This window comes from Vulpes lagopus, chromosome 2, assembly GCF_018345385.1.
Source record: "Vulpes lagopus strain Blue_001 chromosome 2, ASM1834538v1, whole genome shotgun sequence".
In the NCBI taxonomy this organism is placed as follows: Eukaryota; Metazoa; Chordata; class Mammalia; order Carnivora; family Canidae; genus Vulpes; species Vulpes lagopus.
This window is the reverse complement of record NC_054825.1, coordinates 14,350,008-14,367,608: the sequence shown is the minus strand read 5'-3', so window position 1 is coordinate 14,367,608 and position 17,601 is coordinate 14,350,008. Positions and strand designations below refer to the sequence as shown.

The 17,601-nt window shown below is 48.2% G+C and overlaps 1 protein-coding gene across 3 annotated transcripts in view; it reads right to left on the bottom strand.

Moving 5' to 3' along the window:
- GFRA1 (GDNF family receptor alpha 1) overlaps window positions 1–17,344 on the bottom strand; it is a 208,199-nt gene extending 190,855 nt beyond the window's left edge. The window contains exons 1-4 of one of the 3 annotated variants that reach the window (XM_041745606.1): window positions 17,245–17,344; window positions 16,079–16,379; window positions 14,968–15,261; window positions 13,660–13,743 (exon numbers count right to left, since the gene is read on the bottom strand). In XM_041745606.1, coding sequence (XP_041601540.1) covers window positions 13,660–13,743; window positions 14,968–15,261; window positions 16,079–16,118 — 418 coding nt within the window. In that variant the 5' untranslated portion in view covers window positions 16,119–16,379; window positions 17,245–17,344. Of the gene's footprint in view, window positions 1–13,659; window positions 13,744–14,967; window positions 15,262–16,078; window positions 16,380–16,689; window positions 16,979–17,244 lie in introns of those variants that run through there. The other 2 variants (XM_041745607.1, XM_041745605.1) reach the window with 2 other exon arrangements.
- Between the last annotated feature and the right edge of the window lie 257 nt (window positions 17,345–17,601).

Genomic DNA, 17,601 nt, shown 5'->3' with positions numbered 1-17,601 from the left:
CAAATCCACTCAACCTAGGGCTAGAATATCCACTATAAATTTTCCATGCTGGGTGAACATCTTTTCTTTCCTCACCAATGTGCCTTGGCTCCCCTGGAATCCACTCCCCATATCCCTACACCCTGATAGTCCCTGCTACCTCCTTCTAGAATTTTCTGTCCTTCACACATTTCCCTTTATCTTTCCTCCCCACCCTCCATCTCCTTCCGTGGCTCTGATCTTCCTTTCAGGTTCTCCACCACCTCCCTAACAGCCAGCACAGTGCCAGTCACAGAGTAAGGTCTCCAAAAACATGACTGCTTCTCAATTTTAGAGTAGATAATCCGAGTTTTGGGCTGAATTGAATCAGCGATCTCAACTTCAGGTATGGTGACAGATGTCTCCCTCTCTTTTTCATTTTATGTTTTCAGAGCAGAAGAGATCTGCATCCACTCAAATAATCTCCTATTCCTGTTTCACGCTAATAAATTGGGAGAGGAGGGAGTTAGTGCACACATTAGAAGCCAAGACTAGCAGTCACTCAGCCACCACTTACTGAGCACTTCCGAGCACTCTTCCTAAGTGTTACCTCCAATAACCTTATGAATTGGATACTCTTATTATCCCCATTTTCAGATACAGAACCTAGAACAGAGTAGCTATTTACCCATGGTTCCACTGCTAGCAATTGCTGGAATGTGGAACTCAAATCTGGGTGTGCTTAACCCCCAGACTTTTGCTCTTTACCACCGCTCTTCCACATTTCCTAATTTCCCAGGATCATCAGGACCTCATCTTCTGGCCCTCCCCAGCCCCACCCCAATCTCTGGAATGAGTGCAGATGGTCTGCCTGGTGATTCTTGATGTGGGAAAGTGCTGCCCAGCTCTGGGTGCGTTCCTACCCAGAGATCAGCTACAGCCAAAAAGGGCAGCACCATCTCCCCACTGTCCCTGCTCCAACAATAGCATTAAAACAACGTCACAAACACATCCTGGGCTCAAGAAAGGACACGAGAGAGGGTTCAGTCAATTCTTCCGAACCAGCTCTGTTGAGCTCCAGTAATTACTGGCAGCAGTCCCAGCAGCCCTCCTTCCTCATCCTTCCCTCACCAGGCGTGCCCCAGGGTGAACGGGCATCTCTTTCAATTAAGACAACTCCCTGCATTTAGAATCTTTGAGTTTTTATTCAGACGCTCTCTTGCAAAAGGTTCTGAAGCAAGTTGAGAATTTGGTGCAGAAAACAGCCAAGTGAGACACAGGACTAGAGAACCAGAAGAATAAAATAATATACAGAAAACAAATGAAAATGCAAGCCCATACACTGAGTCCCCCAAACAAGTTCTATCCATCAGGCTAACAAAGGTCCATGGAGAGGCCGGGCAGAGCCATCCCTCCCAGCCAGGACAGCCTGAGCCACTGTCCACAAGTGAAAAAGTGGAAGCTGGTCCTGAGCCCAGGACAGAGGGCAGCACTGGGATTGGGCATGGGAAGGTGTAGGGGGCTGGTGGAGACTCATTCCTCTCAGGGGTCCCAGACTGTCCACATTCCCACTGCCCCATGGGACAGACCTCCTTTCACTGGCCAGATAACTCAACGTCTAAAGAACAATTTTCAGTGACATGCTCTCCTACCATGATCATTAAGACCCTTCATGACCTGGCTCCTGACTACTCTGCTTCCCACACTCATTCCTGCGGACACCTGTCTGCTATGTTGTCATCTGCTCTACACACATCCCCACCCAGCTTCCCAGGACCATCCTGTGAGGCCCAAGCAGTCCCATGTACTCCTGCTCCTCTGCCCACCTTTGGCATCTAAATGGGGAGCTGTGTGCACTTGGGTCTTTGCATTCTGGAGCCTTGTGCATCTTTCCCCCACTGCAAAAAGAAGATAAGACTGGGAGAGTGGAACCTGAACCCAACATACACTTGCCCTGAGTCTACCAGGAACTGAGGCTGACAGCGCAGTGCTCCTGGCCCCATTTTTTTACTTCCCCAGAAGCTATCTTGTGTGATAAGAACTTACTCATTCTCATCAGGCCTAGTCTAGAACCATCCAGAGCCCTGTGTATGCTTTTACAACACAAAACTATACTAAGTCGAACCATGTGCAGTTTCTGCTTTTCTGCCGTGCTGACCTACAAAAATGGCAATTCCATAGGATTCAGCCTAAAAATGCAGCAATGCCAAGGTAGATTAGCCATCATCCTTCTCTGGGTCTGCTGAGACCAAAGGCCAGCCCCCAAGTGTGGCAAACCTGCCTCTCTGCCTGGCTCTGCTTCCACCACTGCTTGTACCTAGCGCTCCAGCCATAGCAAGCGGCTTAATTCCAGCACCCCAGACACCTGTTGCCCTTGCCCTTGTGGTTGTCTCTGCCTAGAATACCCTCTCCAGCCATCCCTCCTTACCAAACTCCTATCCACTCCTCAAAACCTAGCCCCAAGTCACCTTCAGCAAGTCTTCTCTGACCCACAACCTTATCAAGTCAGTTATTTCCTCCTTTGGGCTAAATATGAGCCCGGTGAAGTTCTACTCATTCACCTACCACTTTGCATCATAAGTTTTTGTTGTTTATACCTATCCCTAAACAAAAAAAAGAGAGAGAGAGAGAGAGAGTCCTATTTACTGCTGAATCACCTAGACTTCACATCAGGCTCACAGTATAAGTTCTCAATGAATATCAGATGAGTGAATGTCAGAAATGTCATTCCATCATACTGAAATACTGAAAATTGACAGAGATCACAGCAACCGATCAATTCTTCTCTTTATTCTAAAATAAATATATGCATTAGATAGATTACATAGATAGATAGATGATAGATAGATAGATAGATAGATAGATAGATAGATAGATAGATAGATCAATCGAGCTCAGTACAAAATGCATGATAATCCTTCATGCAGTTTATGCACTTAACTTTCCCAAGACTGTCTCTCCTATTATATATGTGAAGTGGGTGCAACGGCATAGATTCTGGAGCCAGACTTCCCGGATGAGAGCCAGCAACCAACTCTTAGGTGTGTGCCCTTAGACAAGTTTCTTATCTGGACCTCAGTTTCCTTATGCATCAAGTAGGGCTAAGAATACCTACTATTAAATAAGGTTGACACCAAGGTATTTCATGCAAAACCCTTAGCTCATTACAGCTGTTGAAATTATTTTTTTTATTTCCCCTGAGGTCTCATTGGTAATATGTTTAGAGTTTCAGACCGTTCACCCTTTTTCTCATTTGAATGCCACTTGCTACATTCAAGAGCACAAGAGAACAGTGGTCCCAATAGGGTCTCTCCAGAATTCACGGATTTCCTGGTATCTTCCTCATCAAGAGTTTGTTTGAAACTCATAGTAACAGGGATCAATGAAACATTTCATAAACATGGGCTTTAAGAAACCTGCTGGCCTGTTCCTACAAAGAATGCAATCAATACTTATTTTCATACATTATTAACTGTATACCAAACGATAATGTGCAAAGGGTAATAGAAATAACAGTCGGCATGGTGCTGCCTAGACCATTCAGAGAAACGTAAAGGAAAGTGGTACCAGCATGGTGGAAGACAAATGAATAGCATATTAGGTCACCTTAGAGTGGGACTAAACTATGTATTCCTTTCTTTACCACTGTGTAATGCTATTTATATGACAACATGACAAAAAATGGCCCTAGGCATTCTGCTCTACTTTAGAAGCCTTCCATCTCACACTGAAATGGAAAAAAGATACAATCCAGAAATTGCTTCTTTGGTTAATATTTCTGCAGTTCCGCAGGAATGGTTTTAATAGCGTGCATGTTCTGGATTTCGGCTGTCAATTAAGAACCCAACAGAATGCAGAGATAAATACTAAAATAATAGATATTGGCTTGTATTTCGACATTAGAGGCCCTTTGTGGAATGGTGTTTTAAGGTGGAAGACAGAGGAAGAAAAACTAGGAACTAAGGATGGAGACAAGGGACTAGATATCTTCACCTCAAGATCCACCTAAAGGATCCAAAGGTCCAGTTCACCACATAACAGCAGAAAGAGAGGCAGGAGCGAGATGAGAACTGGAGCTCTTCCACTCATCAGCTATGTGGTCCTGAGAGAGCTACTCAACCTCTCTGACCCCAGGTCTCCTCCTCTGGAATTGGAGATAATATGGAGCCTTTAGTGTAGTCGGGGACCAAAAGGGAATGGTGCCCATGAATGGGCTGGACAGTGCAGGGCACTCCACAGGGCTCTTCAGGGGCACTCCTCTCCCCACACCTACCTCCCCTTTAAAAAAGAGCACAGGTCTAAAGATTACAAAGCTCTGGGACTGATGGGTGGAATCCCCAGGGAGCTGTGGTTTGGCCAAAAATAGGCCATTTGACCAAATGATTAAAAGTCTGTCATATGCTAATGCTTGGACGGGGCGGACCTTGGGCCAATTTAGTAGGAGTAAATTGCAATTGATTTTCGAAGAAATTGCTTGTTCTCTTGCCTTTCCTCAGCTGTGTCACACTCTCTCACACACAGCTGCCTTTGTCACAGCCAGAACCAACTGAAACACATGTCAAGGAAGATCTTTTTGAGGCAAAACGTTTAATAATATAGATAGCCACATTCATGGACACACAATCAATACACACAGACACGAACTGGCAGATATACAAATACATCTAGAACTTTCTGTGTGTATACACGTGTTTCTATACGTGTTTCCGGGACTCGAATTTGGAAACCATTTATGCACCATGGTTGTGCTTCTGTACGTTTTGCAACTCCCTCTGTGGTTGGAGAACTATCCCGAGTCATTTTTATTTTTTACAATAATCTTCTATTCGAATAAAGATCATAAAAGAGCACAGCCTTGAAACCTCCTCTCCACACACTCCCCAGCCCTATCTATGTAAATTCTTGGATATGAAAAGAAGATGGTTAAAAGATCACAGAAGATAAAAAATCATAAGAATAAAGGTTAACAATGGCTGCTTTCACCCCTAATTTCTGATATGGTGATAGACCCTCTTAGAACATTAATTAGAATGGAAAGAGATGAAAGAAATGCCCGGGGGACATAATAAATTAGCCCCTTATGCAAATCACCCATTCGTTTTCATCACTGACCCAGCTAGCTGAGTCTCTAAATTACGGGAAGTGGTTAGCTTCTTTAACAAAAAATTCCAGATGAAAGATTAATTTTTTTTTTTAATCTGAAGGCTGGGAGGGCTTACAGCAAAAAATAATTTCTCACTTTCCCTTGCAGATGACTCTGAAGGGGGCCAAAAAATATGAAAATTAACATTCCGGCTTCTGGTTCCTGTTGCCAAACAGAGACTTATTAATTAACCCTTGTTCTGAAACAATTCCAGAACAACAGACAATGATTCCCTTAACTAAAGCCAATGGCTGTGGTTCTTGCCCTCACGGTGTAAAAATCAAGTGTGCCATCTCAATGGATGCATAGCAGGTAAAGGACAATTTAAAGGAGGTGGGGGAAATGCCAGGATGTGGAGAGTTTCAAATATCAATTTAAAAACAAACACACACCTAATTTTACTTGTCATCACTGTCTTGCGCAATTTATGTTCTACTGCCCTAGAAATTTATGGAACTCTCAGTTTTCTTATCAGTAGAATAAAGGGATTGGACTAGAATGACCTCCAAAAGTCCTACTGCATCTACAACCCAGTGATTTTATTTATCCCTTTGTAAAACAAGCACGGCACTTCTAATAATTTAATTTGTTTAAATATAATCTTCTGACATGCATTGTGTCTACTGAACTCACTCCTTCCTGGCTTCATTTTCTCTTTCCTATCTCATTTTCCCCTGTTCCTATTTTTCCCACTTACTTCTTATTTTGTTTCATCTTCTTCCATGTATCCAAATGAGATGCTTTAAACACATTCTGGTTCAAGTAAAGTGTATATTGAATAAATCATGCTTTATAAGGGTTATTAATGTGAAATATATATATATATATACCAAGATCACAAGTTTCTTTGGTATGAAGATAATGCTCGAAAGAAAAACAGTAAGTCCCAGTATAACTCAAGATTCAATATGCAGTCCCTTAAAAAAGAAGGAAAATAAGTTAGAGATCATTCTAGTCCACTGCTGTCATTTTAAAAAAAAGGAGTAGCTACCTCTCCGGGAGGGTAGACACTAGCCCAAGGTCAGTGGCCAGTGAGAGGTACAGCTGGAAGCAGAACATAGGTCCCCTGACTCCTAGACCAGTGCTCCTTGCACCAAACAATTTGACACCTTCTTTTGTGAATTGGTACTATATCCCGGAGAACCAAGAAAGGACATCCTTTGGAAAGAATAAGCTTGGACAGCAGAATAATTAAGAGATGAGATGGCAGAAAGAAACACTTCTGAGGACTAAGGAGAAGGAATGAGGACCTACTGGCTATAAATAATTTTGCACCTTGTAACAATCTTCAGTTCATGCAATTACCTGTCACTCATTGATGTTTTATCTCCCCTCTTCTTAGTAACCGGACCTACAGTCACGCTATGCAAAAAATATTTGACTGTCTCTACTTTCATAGCCTTCACTGGAATAGTCAGGCCTTGGCCGTAAGTATCTAGCCACTAGAGTGACCTGCTTGTTTTATCCATGAAACGTCTCGAGGTCGACAGTAAATCTAAGTAACAAAATTTGCCTCTGGGAAGTGCTCAGTGATACAAGAAGACACACATTCCTCAGGTCATCATGCAGGTAATCAGAAAGTATGTGTAGCCTATGACTTAATAAATAAATAAATAAGAGAGAGACGTGTGTGTATATGCATAATACATATGCAGATTCATATACAAAGGAAAAAATTCTGGAAACTCTCATATCAACTCTCATATCTCATGTTTACAGTGGTTATCTTTGGGGGCTGGGACTAGGTGATTTAAATTCCTTTTCCTTTTCTCAACCTGTTTGTAATTTCTTATTTTTCTAACTCCCCCCCCCAAAAAAAATAAATAAGTAAGTAAAATGAGGTGCTGAGGGGCTGGAGAGGGAAAGTTTTCGAACCAAAAGTAGTGGTCTGTGAAAGTGAGATGTAAGTGTACTCAGCACAGCCTGTGGAGACGGACGCCTCTCCCAGGTTTAAGGCATGCCCTTCTCAGGGAGCAGTAATTCTTCTTGCTCTGAGGGGCACTGGAGAGCAGATTTATGAGGAGAGGTTAGAAGAATGGGAATCAGTCAAGCTGAGAAGGGAAAGCTGATCACAAGAATCCTTAAGCACAGGAAAAGCCCCCACCCGGGGTGATCACCAGCTGCAGCATACTCACTTCCGACCAAAGAGCGGAAAAACAGGGCCCCAGAGGACCACAGGGATTCAGAGCAGGAATAAGGGAGGCCTTCCTCAAAGGGATGTTAAATCTCAAAAGAGGTTATTAAGAGACAGGATCTTCCTCCAGAGCCCTTTAGATAAAGGCTAGATTTTTCATTTTGGTCCAGGGTAGTTTATGAGCAGCCTTCCTGAAGGTTCGGGATTGTCCTCCTTTTGTTGCTCCATGACCCGGAAACCAGATCTGCTGCAAAGAGTCCTGGTCTTGGAGTGAGGAGGAAGCCAACAGCTAAGTGTGGCAGTGGCATAGCATTAAGAATGACTGAGACTCACTGGGGGCCAAGGATGCTTTGGGGACTAGGTGAGTATTTTACATGCGGCATCTTCAAATCCATAAGAACCTGTAAGGTAATAAGCTCCACCTCATTTTATATCCAAGGAAGCTGAGACACAGTGAGCTCAAGTGGGGCGTGCAAGCTGAAGGGATGCACCCGGGTCTAGGATGGACCCAGGTCAGCGGACCCGAGAGCGTGTGTTCTCTCTCAAGCACTGGCGTGCACAATGGGGTGGAGGCGTGAAGCTGCCCAGGGCCCTAGTGGGACAGCAGGTGGTCAACTGGCTTGTTTGGACGTGGGGTGGCTGGGCTGAGATGGAAAGTCAGTTAGTAGTGGAATCTATGGAAGCTGACTGAAGCCGGAGAGTTCCTCTAAATCACTGGGGTGCTAAGATAAGGCCTGCCAATGAGAAGGCCAGGTTGGGTTGGGAGGAACTCGACACAGGGATGTCAGGAAGGTCAATGCAAACTTCAAGTGAGAGATAAGACGAGTATATTTAGGGAATGGAGAGAGAGAAGAGCGACTCAAAACACAGGAGGTAGATTGCAAAAGACTTGGTGACAGATCTGGCTGAAGGAATGAGGATGGCAGAGGGGGTGGCGGGAACCTCAAAGCTTCCAAGTCAGGCAGACAATGCCATACATTAGACAGGTGACCCAGGAAGGGAAAGGTGTAAGGAGAACATGGGGAGAGGCGATGAGATACATTTTGTATGTGCTGGGTTTGAAGACTGAGATACATCCAGGCTGACCTGTCCAGGACTCAGCTGGAAATGCTGGCTGAGAGCTCAGGAGAGGCTGGAATAGGAGGGAAGGCTCTGCGTCCGTCATCAGTGGGAGATGGTAGCTGCAGTCCCAGGGCTGGATGAAGTTTGTCCAGAAAGCACGTGGAACAGAAAGAGGCCAACACTGACCTCCCCTAAGGCACTGCCATGTCCTCACAAAGATCCTAGAGTGTAGTATAGTCTTGGCCACGTCATTTGCCCTCTCTGAGCTCCAATCTATAAAGACAGAACGATAGACTAGATCTCTACGGCCTATCTCTGATATTCAAGCACCCACATTTAACGAGATGACCACTCAGAACCAGGAAGAAGGCTCAAGGCTGAGCACACACCCAGCATAACAAGCGGGTCCCCCAACTTTCCAGTGGGAAGACAGACACATACATAAGTCCAATACTCTGTGATTCACAGCTACTACAAAGGCAAGAGCAAAATGCAGCATGAAGGCATCTCAAGTGGAAGTGCCTGTCTGGGGGAATTCCAGCATGGCCTCCAGAGATGAAACTGGATCTAGGTCTCGGGGAACTAACAGAGACTTCCCCATCAGAGGTAAGAGCATGAACAAAGGCACAGAGAAGTGAAGGCACATGAAATGCTTAGGGAGTGGATTGCTTGAGTGGACAGAGAGTGATGGGGCTTGGAGAAGGAAGGCGGGTGCAAGCTGGCCCGCGAAGGGGTTTACATGTCAGAACAGAGAATAAGGAACCAGTGGGGATTCTCAACTACGGGGACAACATAATTAGAGCTATTCTGGAGAGCTCAGTGGAAAGCAAAGGGCCATCACACACCTCAGTAGCTGGTATTTACAAACACTTCTCTCCTGTCCTGATTTGCCAAGACAGCACAGGACCTTAAAAGACTCTACTTCAGCATGTAAAATTTTTAAGAAAGCTTTTTTTTGTCACAGTGACATAAATATGACGGCACATTAAAACAGAAATGCAAAACATGGTTTATTATTCACAGCATCATTCAGGAAAAGCGGCCAGACTCAAAAGAGTGTTTAGGGGCATCTCCTCCTGAAGCAACTATTTCCAATTGCATGGGAACTGATGTCAAGATCCTAAAGGCTTTCTGGGAAGGTCTAGACCACTCCTAGGACTTGGCAGGAAATGATGACAGAGCCGGAGAGCTAGACCTTTGACTTTCACCAAAACAGAGTCAGCATGTTCAAATCCTAATATATCTCTTTCCCCATATCTTTCTTGCTTCCTATTTGCAATACCACCGGCTTTGGTGATTTTTCAGAAAGGGCTGGCATCTCTTGACTCTTCTCTACAAAATCCGACTTCCTAGTCAATACTTTGATACCCCGGAGCCCCCTTTTTCTCTTGTTGCCATAGAGGTGCTTTTATCCTCCTTGATCCTCCATCCTCAGGCTTTTCTTGTCACCCACTGTACTTTCAAAATTTCTTGCTACTTTGCTCTCCCCCTCCAAAGAGTCTAAATACATGGCCAAAAGGTTCATCTCCCTTTCAAATCACTATTTACTTCTTGCTGCTTCTAGAACTTGCATAAAGAAGAAAAGGCAAAGTTAAGGAGCAGAGGCATGGCAGATGTGAAACACACGTGGTGGTTTCGTCTTCTGGGGCTCCATGTACCCACATGATTCTGCCCTCTTGGCTCCCAAGATACTTTTCCGTGGCCTCTCCTCCAACATCTTCTTGCACTGGTTCCCTCTTTCCTTTGTACACACTTCCACTCACTTCCTGGTTCTTCCTTTTTGAGACCCCAAAAAACCACACTGACATCAACCCACAACAAAGGCCCCTCTTGGAGCTCTTAAAAGTACTTTCAAGGCCAAATGCTTCTACCAACACATTTCCACAAGGGCTGTCCCACTGCAATTTTCCAGTTCTCGCCTGACGAAGCTGTTTGATATCCTTCCTGCAGCTCAGGCTTCAAAACAGAGATGACAGGTTTTAGACTCTATCTCATTTTTGTTCCCTTCCTTGTTCCTGCCAGGCCACTGACAGCACCTCAATATGGCTTTTTAACTGGTGATCAAGTAAACAATGGCAAAGATGGCTGTGGGTTTGAGGAGTCCGAAGAAAATGGAAACACAAAAATGTCAAACATGTCTTGTTCAGTGAGACGATTCAGCTCACACTTAATGTATGTGGATAAACATTCTGTTCACATTGGGCAAAGAAACCCAAATATGGAAACTCTGATTGTTACCATATCTGTAAAAGGCAGAGGCCCTGCTGTCCTGGTTTCCTCAGAGAGATTTTCAAGACTGAAGAGATGTTCTAGAAACTCAGATTCAAACCACGAAGAGCAACATTTATCATCCTGCTCCTCTGTCCTTTCCTATCCTACAAATGCCAAACTAGATAATATGCATTATTCAATGACTTAAAACCTCTCAAGGTTCCATTTGGCTTCCTTATACCCACTTAGGGAACACCATCACTGTCAGAGGTCAAAGCTCATTAGTGCTGGAACCTAAATTCAATGCCCTTGGGAGATAAAATGTAGCTCCAGACAAGGCCTTCCTGGCTCTGATTAATTCATTATGCCTCCTGGGTTCTCAGCAGGACAGGTCTCACAAAGTCAGGGTCATATTTGCTATGAAAAGAAACCTGTTTGAGAAAGGGACCCAAGAAAATGAATGAGTGAAGCTTGGTCCAAATGCAGAAGAATTTCCAATACTAATAAAAGAAATTCAGACAAATCAGCAGTATCTGGGAATGACCAAGCCTTTCTAACTGTAGAATGGATGCAAGGATTGAAAACATAATTGAAGAGTCCAGTGAATGGGTGGGTTCGGGAGGTGACCGCAATCTTCCTTCAGAATAATGAGCTATTAGGACTAGAGAGAAAAGAGAGAGCCAAGGAGAGAAAATGAGTCTGTTGCAGTCCTACAGTCCATAGCAATTCTGAAATTGAAACCCAAGTGAACCTTCCTCTTTGCCTGCTTCCTCACTCTCACTGTCCACAGAATGTCTCATAACCCTCCAAGCATCAGCACAAAGACTAACGAGTAAGACTTCTAGGGGGAAGGCAGCAGGCAGGAGGCACTGCTCCTCAAAGCACCAGGAAGTTCAGGTTCACTCCTGGTATACCATGGGCCACATCCCACCCCAGTTCTTACAGACCTGCTCTCATGAGAGCTCAGAGGTGTCTGTGCATCTTTCCTCTGGTACCTGAAACACTGCCCTCTCTGAGCCAAGGGGACGGGAGCATTATTAGTAGGGATGTGGAGTGGAAATTATTAGCATTATTTGGACAATGTATGAATGCCTCTGATACTAAACTTAAACCCTCATATCTTATCCCAAAACACACACACACACACACACACACACACACACACACACACTTCTCCTCTGAATCAAAACCAAAATAATAATATAGAGGAATCCTTCCTAAGTTTCATGCCTATATGAAGCACCCAGCCCAGGGATCTTCTTAAAATGCAAATTCTAATTCAGTAGGTCTAGATGGAGCCTGAAATTCCACATTTCTAACCAATTCCCAGGTGATGTCCATGCCACTAGTCAAAAGACCATACTCTGGGTAGCAAGGGACAGATATTACAAAGGCTTAGAACCAAACAAGTCTGGTTTTAAATTCTGGTTTTGCTAATCATGAGCTTTATGATCTTGGGCTGGTTTCCTAACCTCACACTGCCTCAATTGCCTCATTCTTAAAATGGAAATAATAATACCTACGATTCACATGAAAATGGTTACCTAAGTTAATGATAAAAAGATCTTTTTTTAAAAAAAGATTATTTATTTATTTATGTATTTATTCATGAGAGAGAGAGAGAGACAGAGAGAGGCAGAGACATAGGCACAGGGAGAAGCAGGCTCCCTGCGGGGAGGCCAATGTGGGACTCAATCCCAGGACCCCGGGATCACAACCTGAGCCAAAGGCAGACCCTCAACCACTGAGCTACCCATGTGCCCCAATGATAAAAAGCCTCACTCAGGGGCACCTGGGTGGCTCAGTCGGTTAAGCATCTGACTCTTGACTTCCATTCAGGTCATGATAGTGGTGAGACGGAGCCCCTCGTGAGACTCCGCGCTCAGCACAGAGTCTGCTTGTCCCTCTCCCTCTGCTCCTCCCCCTGCTTTCTCTCTCTGTCTCTCTCTCTCTCAAATAAATAACTAAAATCTTTTTTAAAAATTCTAACACAACAACAAAAAAAATTCTAACACAGTGCCTGGAATATAATAGGGGCTTAATAAATGCCACTTGCTGGCTGTCCCTAAGATTCATGAGGGCAGAGGCGACATCTCTCTGGCCCACTGCCAAAATCCCAATGGCTAGAACATAGTAGGTACTCAATGGATGTGTTTGTAAGTGAATGAATGTATATATGATACACTGACACATAATATCGGTATTTACATACTCCCTTGGTTCTATGGCCTTCTGCAGGAAAAGAGAAAATGTTTAGAACACCAGAACACTCTCACCAATAACAAACCATCATTTCACAGAATTCAACATTCACCACCATGTATAACCACGGAGAAAACATATCATTTGTGATGGCTGTATATACTTGAGAAAATGTCTTAAGAGTAAACAAATAAAGACAACATCAGTCTGAAATCTGTATGTCATTAAGAGAAATTACTATCCTGCTCATTATTTACGGGGCTGTCTGAATGCCAGTGTTATGAAAAACTTAATCCTTAAAACTAAGTTCACTTCCAAAACAAACGCAGAATTGCAAAGAGAGACAAAACAAACCATGGGAAACGAGACCACTTTGTAAAGGGCCATGGGGGCAGTAATACATTCTCTGATACGTGCGCACACTTGCTCAGGAAAAATTAAAAATAGAATTATTAACAAATGGTAGAGCTTAATCTTTTAAATCAAAGGCAGACAAGCGAGTCCATCCAAAATTGTTCAACAATCTAAGATTATCTTCAGAAGTCTCATAAAATAAGTGGCATCATTTAAACGGATCCCATTTCCAGGGAGGCGCTGCGAATGGTATGTAGCAAGAAGGGAATATGATTGCCACCTACAGACAGAAGTGGCACTCCCTATGCAAGAGCTAGCCAATCATATTTCAATGTGAAAAAGAATTCAAACAAGTCACCTCCCTCCAACCTCGTTCAAATCACCACACCACATTACTTCATTTAGAATTGCTTTCAAGTCATACAATCATCTCTAGGCATTCTGCTTCTTCATTATCATCATCCTATTTCTAATTTCCCAGAAACGCTGTGCCATTCAACTATCTACTTATACACTATCCGAGAGCCAAAGAGAATGCAAGCCAACGGATTGCAAGCAGGCAAAGGCATCAGAGTGAAAACACGAACCTGCTTACCTGGTAGGAATGGGACCACCCGGAATATATCAGACAATCTGCTGTTTACTGGTTCATAAGGGGAATCTTCGAGCAGATCATTTCCTAAAAACAACAGAAAGCTTGGGCTTAGGTCTGGAAAACAGACATATTTCAGGGAATTTTTGTTGCTGGATCTAAATTCTAATTATGTTATGATTGTGTAACAAAAAGATGCTGAAACTTTCAGAGATCTCAAATGCATCTATTTGGCTATGGTTATTCTGCATTCCCTCTGCCTCTGTTGTCCTTTTTATCCCCAGAGTGCCATGAAAACACTGGAGAGCAACCCAGCCTGATCTTGCCAGAAAACTCTCCCACTCTTTGCAAAGGAATGAAATAAGAGAGGAAGGAACCAGTGATGTCACCAGCCCAGCTTACCTCCAGGAGCCAATGGAAGAAAAGTGACCCAAAAGAGGCCCCCATTTCTTTGCTCCTCAACATGGCATGTGGTCAGAAAGCCAGTACGCTGGCTATTAAACAGTCAGTCTCTAAAACAGGTTTTCATTGTAATAGACTCTAGAGGAAGAGGCTGAGAGGTCAAACCTGTATGTTACAAATTTTGGGTGTCTCAGCAGAGACACTCAGTGCGCTGGATGTTTGTGTTAGATTTACAAACACCAGCCACCTCTGGCCCACAAGGACGAAGAAACTCCCACTGGAATGGATGCTTGTGACAAGTGGTCCTTTTGCTCCCCAAGCCTGTGTTAACCAAGGTTGAACCACACCAGCTGGTTCAAGACTCAGCTAATCTAAGATGACAAATGGTTTTTCACACATCTGCCTTTGATCAGGTTTTGGGGAGGAGGTAAAGACAGAATGGATTCTGCTGGACCTTTTATTCCTAATTCTCTATCTCATGTCAGAATACACAGAAGGGAGGAAGAAAGGCAAGGAACTCCGGACACGATTCAGGGCAAGTCTTTGTATTATTACCCTCTGAAGCCAGCTCTCCTTGGAGAGAAGTTGTGAGTTCCTGGCCTGTCCTTTCAGATCTCTGACCAGGTTTCAGAGAGGTCAGCAGGCCCGAGGGGGAGGGGGGGAAGGGTGGTATCCCCCATCCCCCTCGTGGGTTTTCCAACAACCAGGCCCCAACAATGCTGCTCGGGAGGCAGCAAACACCAGCTGCTGCTGTCCCTGGGGGCCAATGAAAGGTCCTCATTCTGCAGCTGGGGAGAAGCGAGGGAGGATGAGGTCAGCGGGACCCGGCCGAGGGGCCCGCCTGCCTTGGAGGGGTGAGGGGTGAGGGGTGAGGGATGGGGGTGGGGGGCCAGGACGCTCGGCGCGTACCCTGCAGGCTCTGGTACATGCTCCAGTAGATGCGCAGGCAGTTCTTCTCCTTCTTCATGCCCCGCTTGCAGCGGCAGTTGTACAGAGACTTCTGCTTGAGGGCCTCCATGGCACTGCGGCACTCGTCCTTGGCCTCCAGACCCGATGTCAGGCTGAAGTTGGTCTCCTTGCCCGCCACGCACTGCCTCAGCGTGCGGTATTTGGTGCTGCAGCTCTGCTCCTTCAGGCACTGGTCGCTGGCTTTCACGCAGTCCAGGCGGTCCCCGCCGCTCAGCTCGGCCGCCAGGAGCACGTCTGCGGGCGGAGGGGGAGCGTGAGGGCGGCCGGGCAGGGACGCGGAGCCCCGGGCTCCGGGGAGGGCGCGCGCCCGCCCGGGCTCCGGGGGTGCCCGGCGCTCGCCCGCGGGCCCGCCGCTCTCCGCGGGGGAGTCCTCTTGGCGCCCCGGGATCTCCCGCCGCCTGCTCCCCCCCACGCCGCCGCCGCCCCGCGTGGTTTTGCGGGCTTTTTGCGGTTTGCCCGGGAGCCCGCGCTGCCCACCGCGCGTGCCGGCCCCGCCGCTGCTCGGCCTCCCGGAGCCGCGGGCTCGGCCCCGCCCGACGGGACCCGGGGGCTTTCCAGGGAGGAGGGCGGCCGCGGGCCGGGCGCGGGGCGAGGCGGGACGAGCCCGGGTCTGCGAGCGCTCAGACACGATTCGGGGAAAAGTTTTCCCTCCGAAGTTTGCTCTCCAGGCCGATGCTCGCCCACACCCCACCTGCCCGCCGCGCCTCCGCGAGCTCCCGGGACTCTCGAGGACTGGGGACGGGGCGGGGCGGAGTGGAGTGGGGGGGGGGCTCGCACCCCTTAAGTCTCCGCCAGGATAGGCCATTAAAAAGCACAGGAGATTAAAAAAAAAAAAAAAAAAAAAAACCAAGCACAAAGCCTGCGGGCAAGTACCGCGCCATCCCCGCCTCCCCAGCCCAGGGTGCGGAGGACTCAAGACCCCCTTCCCCAAAACGGAACTTCGCCCTCCCACACCGAGCGCAACAGCGCAGCAATTTGGGGGGTGGGGGGCTGCCGCGAGTACCCCTCGGAAGGACTCAGCGGGCTGGAGAGAGCCGCGGCCTCGACTTACCCAGGAGCGGCAGCGCGAAGTACAAGGTCGCCAGGAACATGGTGCCGGCGCGCAGCGGGTCCCCGCCCCCCCCCCCAAAAAAAACCCCGATTCGCCGCTGGGTCTCGTCGAGGGAGCTCAGCACACAGCGATCCCCGGCCCGCCGCGCTGCTCCGGCCGCCCAAAGTTCAGCTCCATCCAGGGCGAGAGGAAACTCCCGGGTCCGACCGCCGCCGCCGCCGCCGGCGACTCAGCTCCCCGCGGGCGGCTGGCGCGCGGGTGGGAGGCGGCTCCGCTTTTGGGGGTTCAGGTCTGACCCAACCTGGAAGGAAGAGCGCGCTTTGAAATGAGAGCCGAGAGCGCTAGAACCTCCCCCGCCCCTCTGCCCTCCCCTGCTCCCGCCTTGGGGGACTTTCTAGCGCCCGGGTGAGGGCCCACCCCTAACCGGGTCGGGGCGCAGGAAGGGGGCGCGCGGGGAGGAGGGGGCGCATGTACGTGTATTCCGGGGAGCCTCCCGCACGCGCGGGGGCGGGGGGGCTGGAGAGGTCGGACGCGAGCTCCCAAAGTCCGAGGGGTGTCTATCGGGGCCAACCCAAGAGGCTGAGCGCAAGCAAATAAATAAATAACGTTACTTTCCGAGCGCCGCGAGCGGAGCCAGCAGCTGCCGGGGGTCGAAGCACACGGCGCGGCGGCTTTCTCCAGCCCTGGCGCAGAAACAGCCCCTTCTCGCCGAAGTTCGCCGCCCCCTCCTCCAGCCAGCTCGCTCGCTCCGCCGCCGGCCCTCCGCACCCAAACCACCAATCGCTGCCCCCGGTCGCCGTCCCCCGCTCCTCCCCGGGCTCGCCGCCTTTCAGAGGCAGCCGGGCGAGGGGGAACCGACGTCCCGGCTGGAGCCGAAACCCGGCTCGCGCGCCCCTACCCGCGGTGCGTCCTCCGCTCCCTCCCCGGTGTCCGCGCCGCGCTCGCGCTCGCCCAGAGCCCCGGACTCGGGCTCGTCAACGCCACCGCCCGGGGCGAGCGCACCGGCCGGCAGCCCCGGAGCGCCAGGGCAGGTGCAGCCCCGAGCCGAGCGCGTCCCCGGGACCCCAAACTTGAAGGGCGCCTGCAAGAGGGGCGGAGGGGACGGAGGAGCGGCGATGGGTTCCCAGATCCACAGAATGAGAAAACTCTCTCCAGATGCCACCAACCTGGACGCAACCGACCGTGTCCAGCTGTGCACGGGAGCCAGTTTGTTTTGTTTATTTATTTATTTTGAGGGGTGTCCCCGCCCCTTCCTTCCCTTTCCGGGCTCACTTCTCTGCGCTAGGAAGAAGATGCGGTAATCTTCGAGGCTCAGAGGGGCTGAGTTGGGCCAGGACGATTTCCGAGCAGAGCCCCCCCTCTGCTCTCCGCTGCCGGTGAGGGATACTGGAAGCCGCGCGGAGGCTTAGCGGGTTCCGAGGCCAGATTTCCCAGCCTGAGGCCCCTGGGCCTGCTCCTGCTCCCGCCGCCCCATTGCACACCCGCCAGTCCCCTCTGAGGCTCGCGCACAGGGCGCCGCAGAT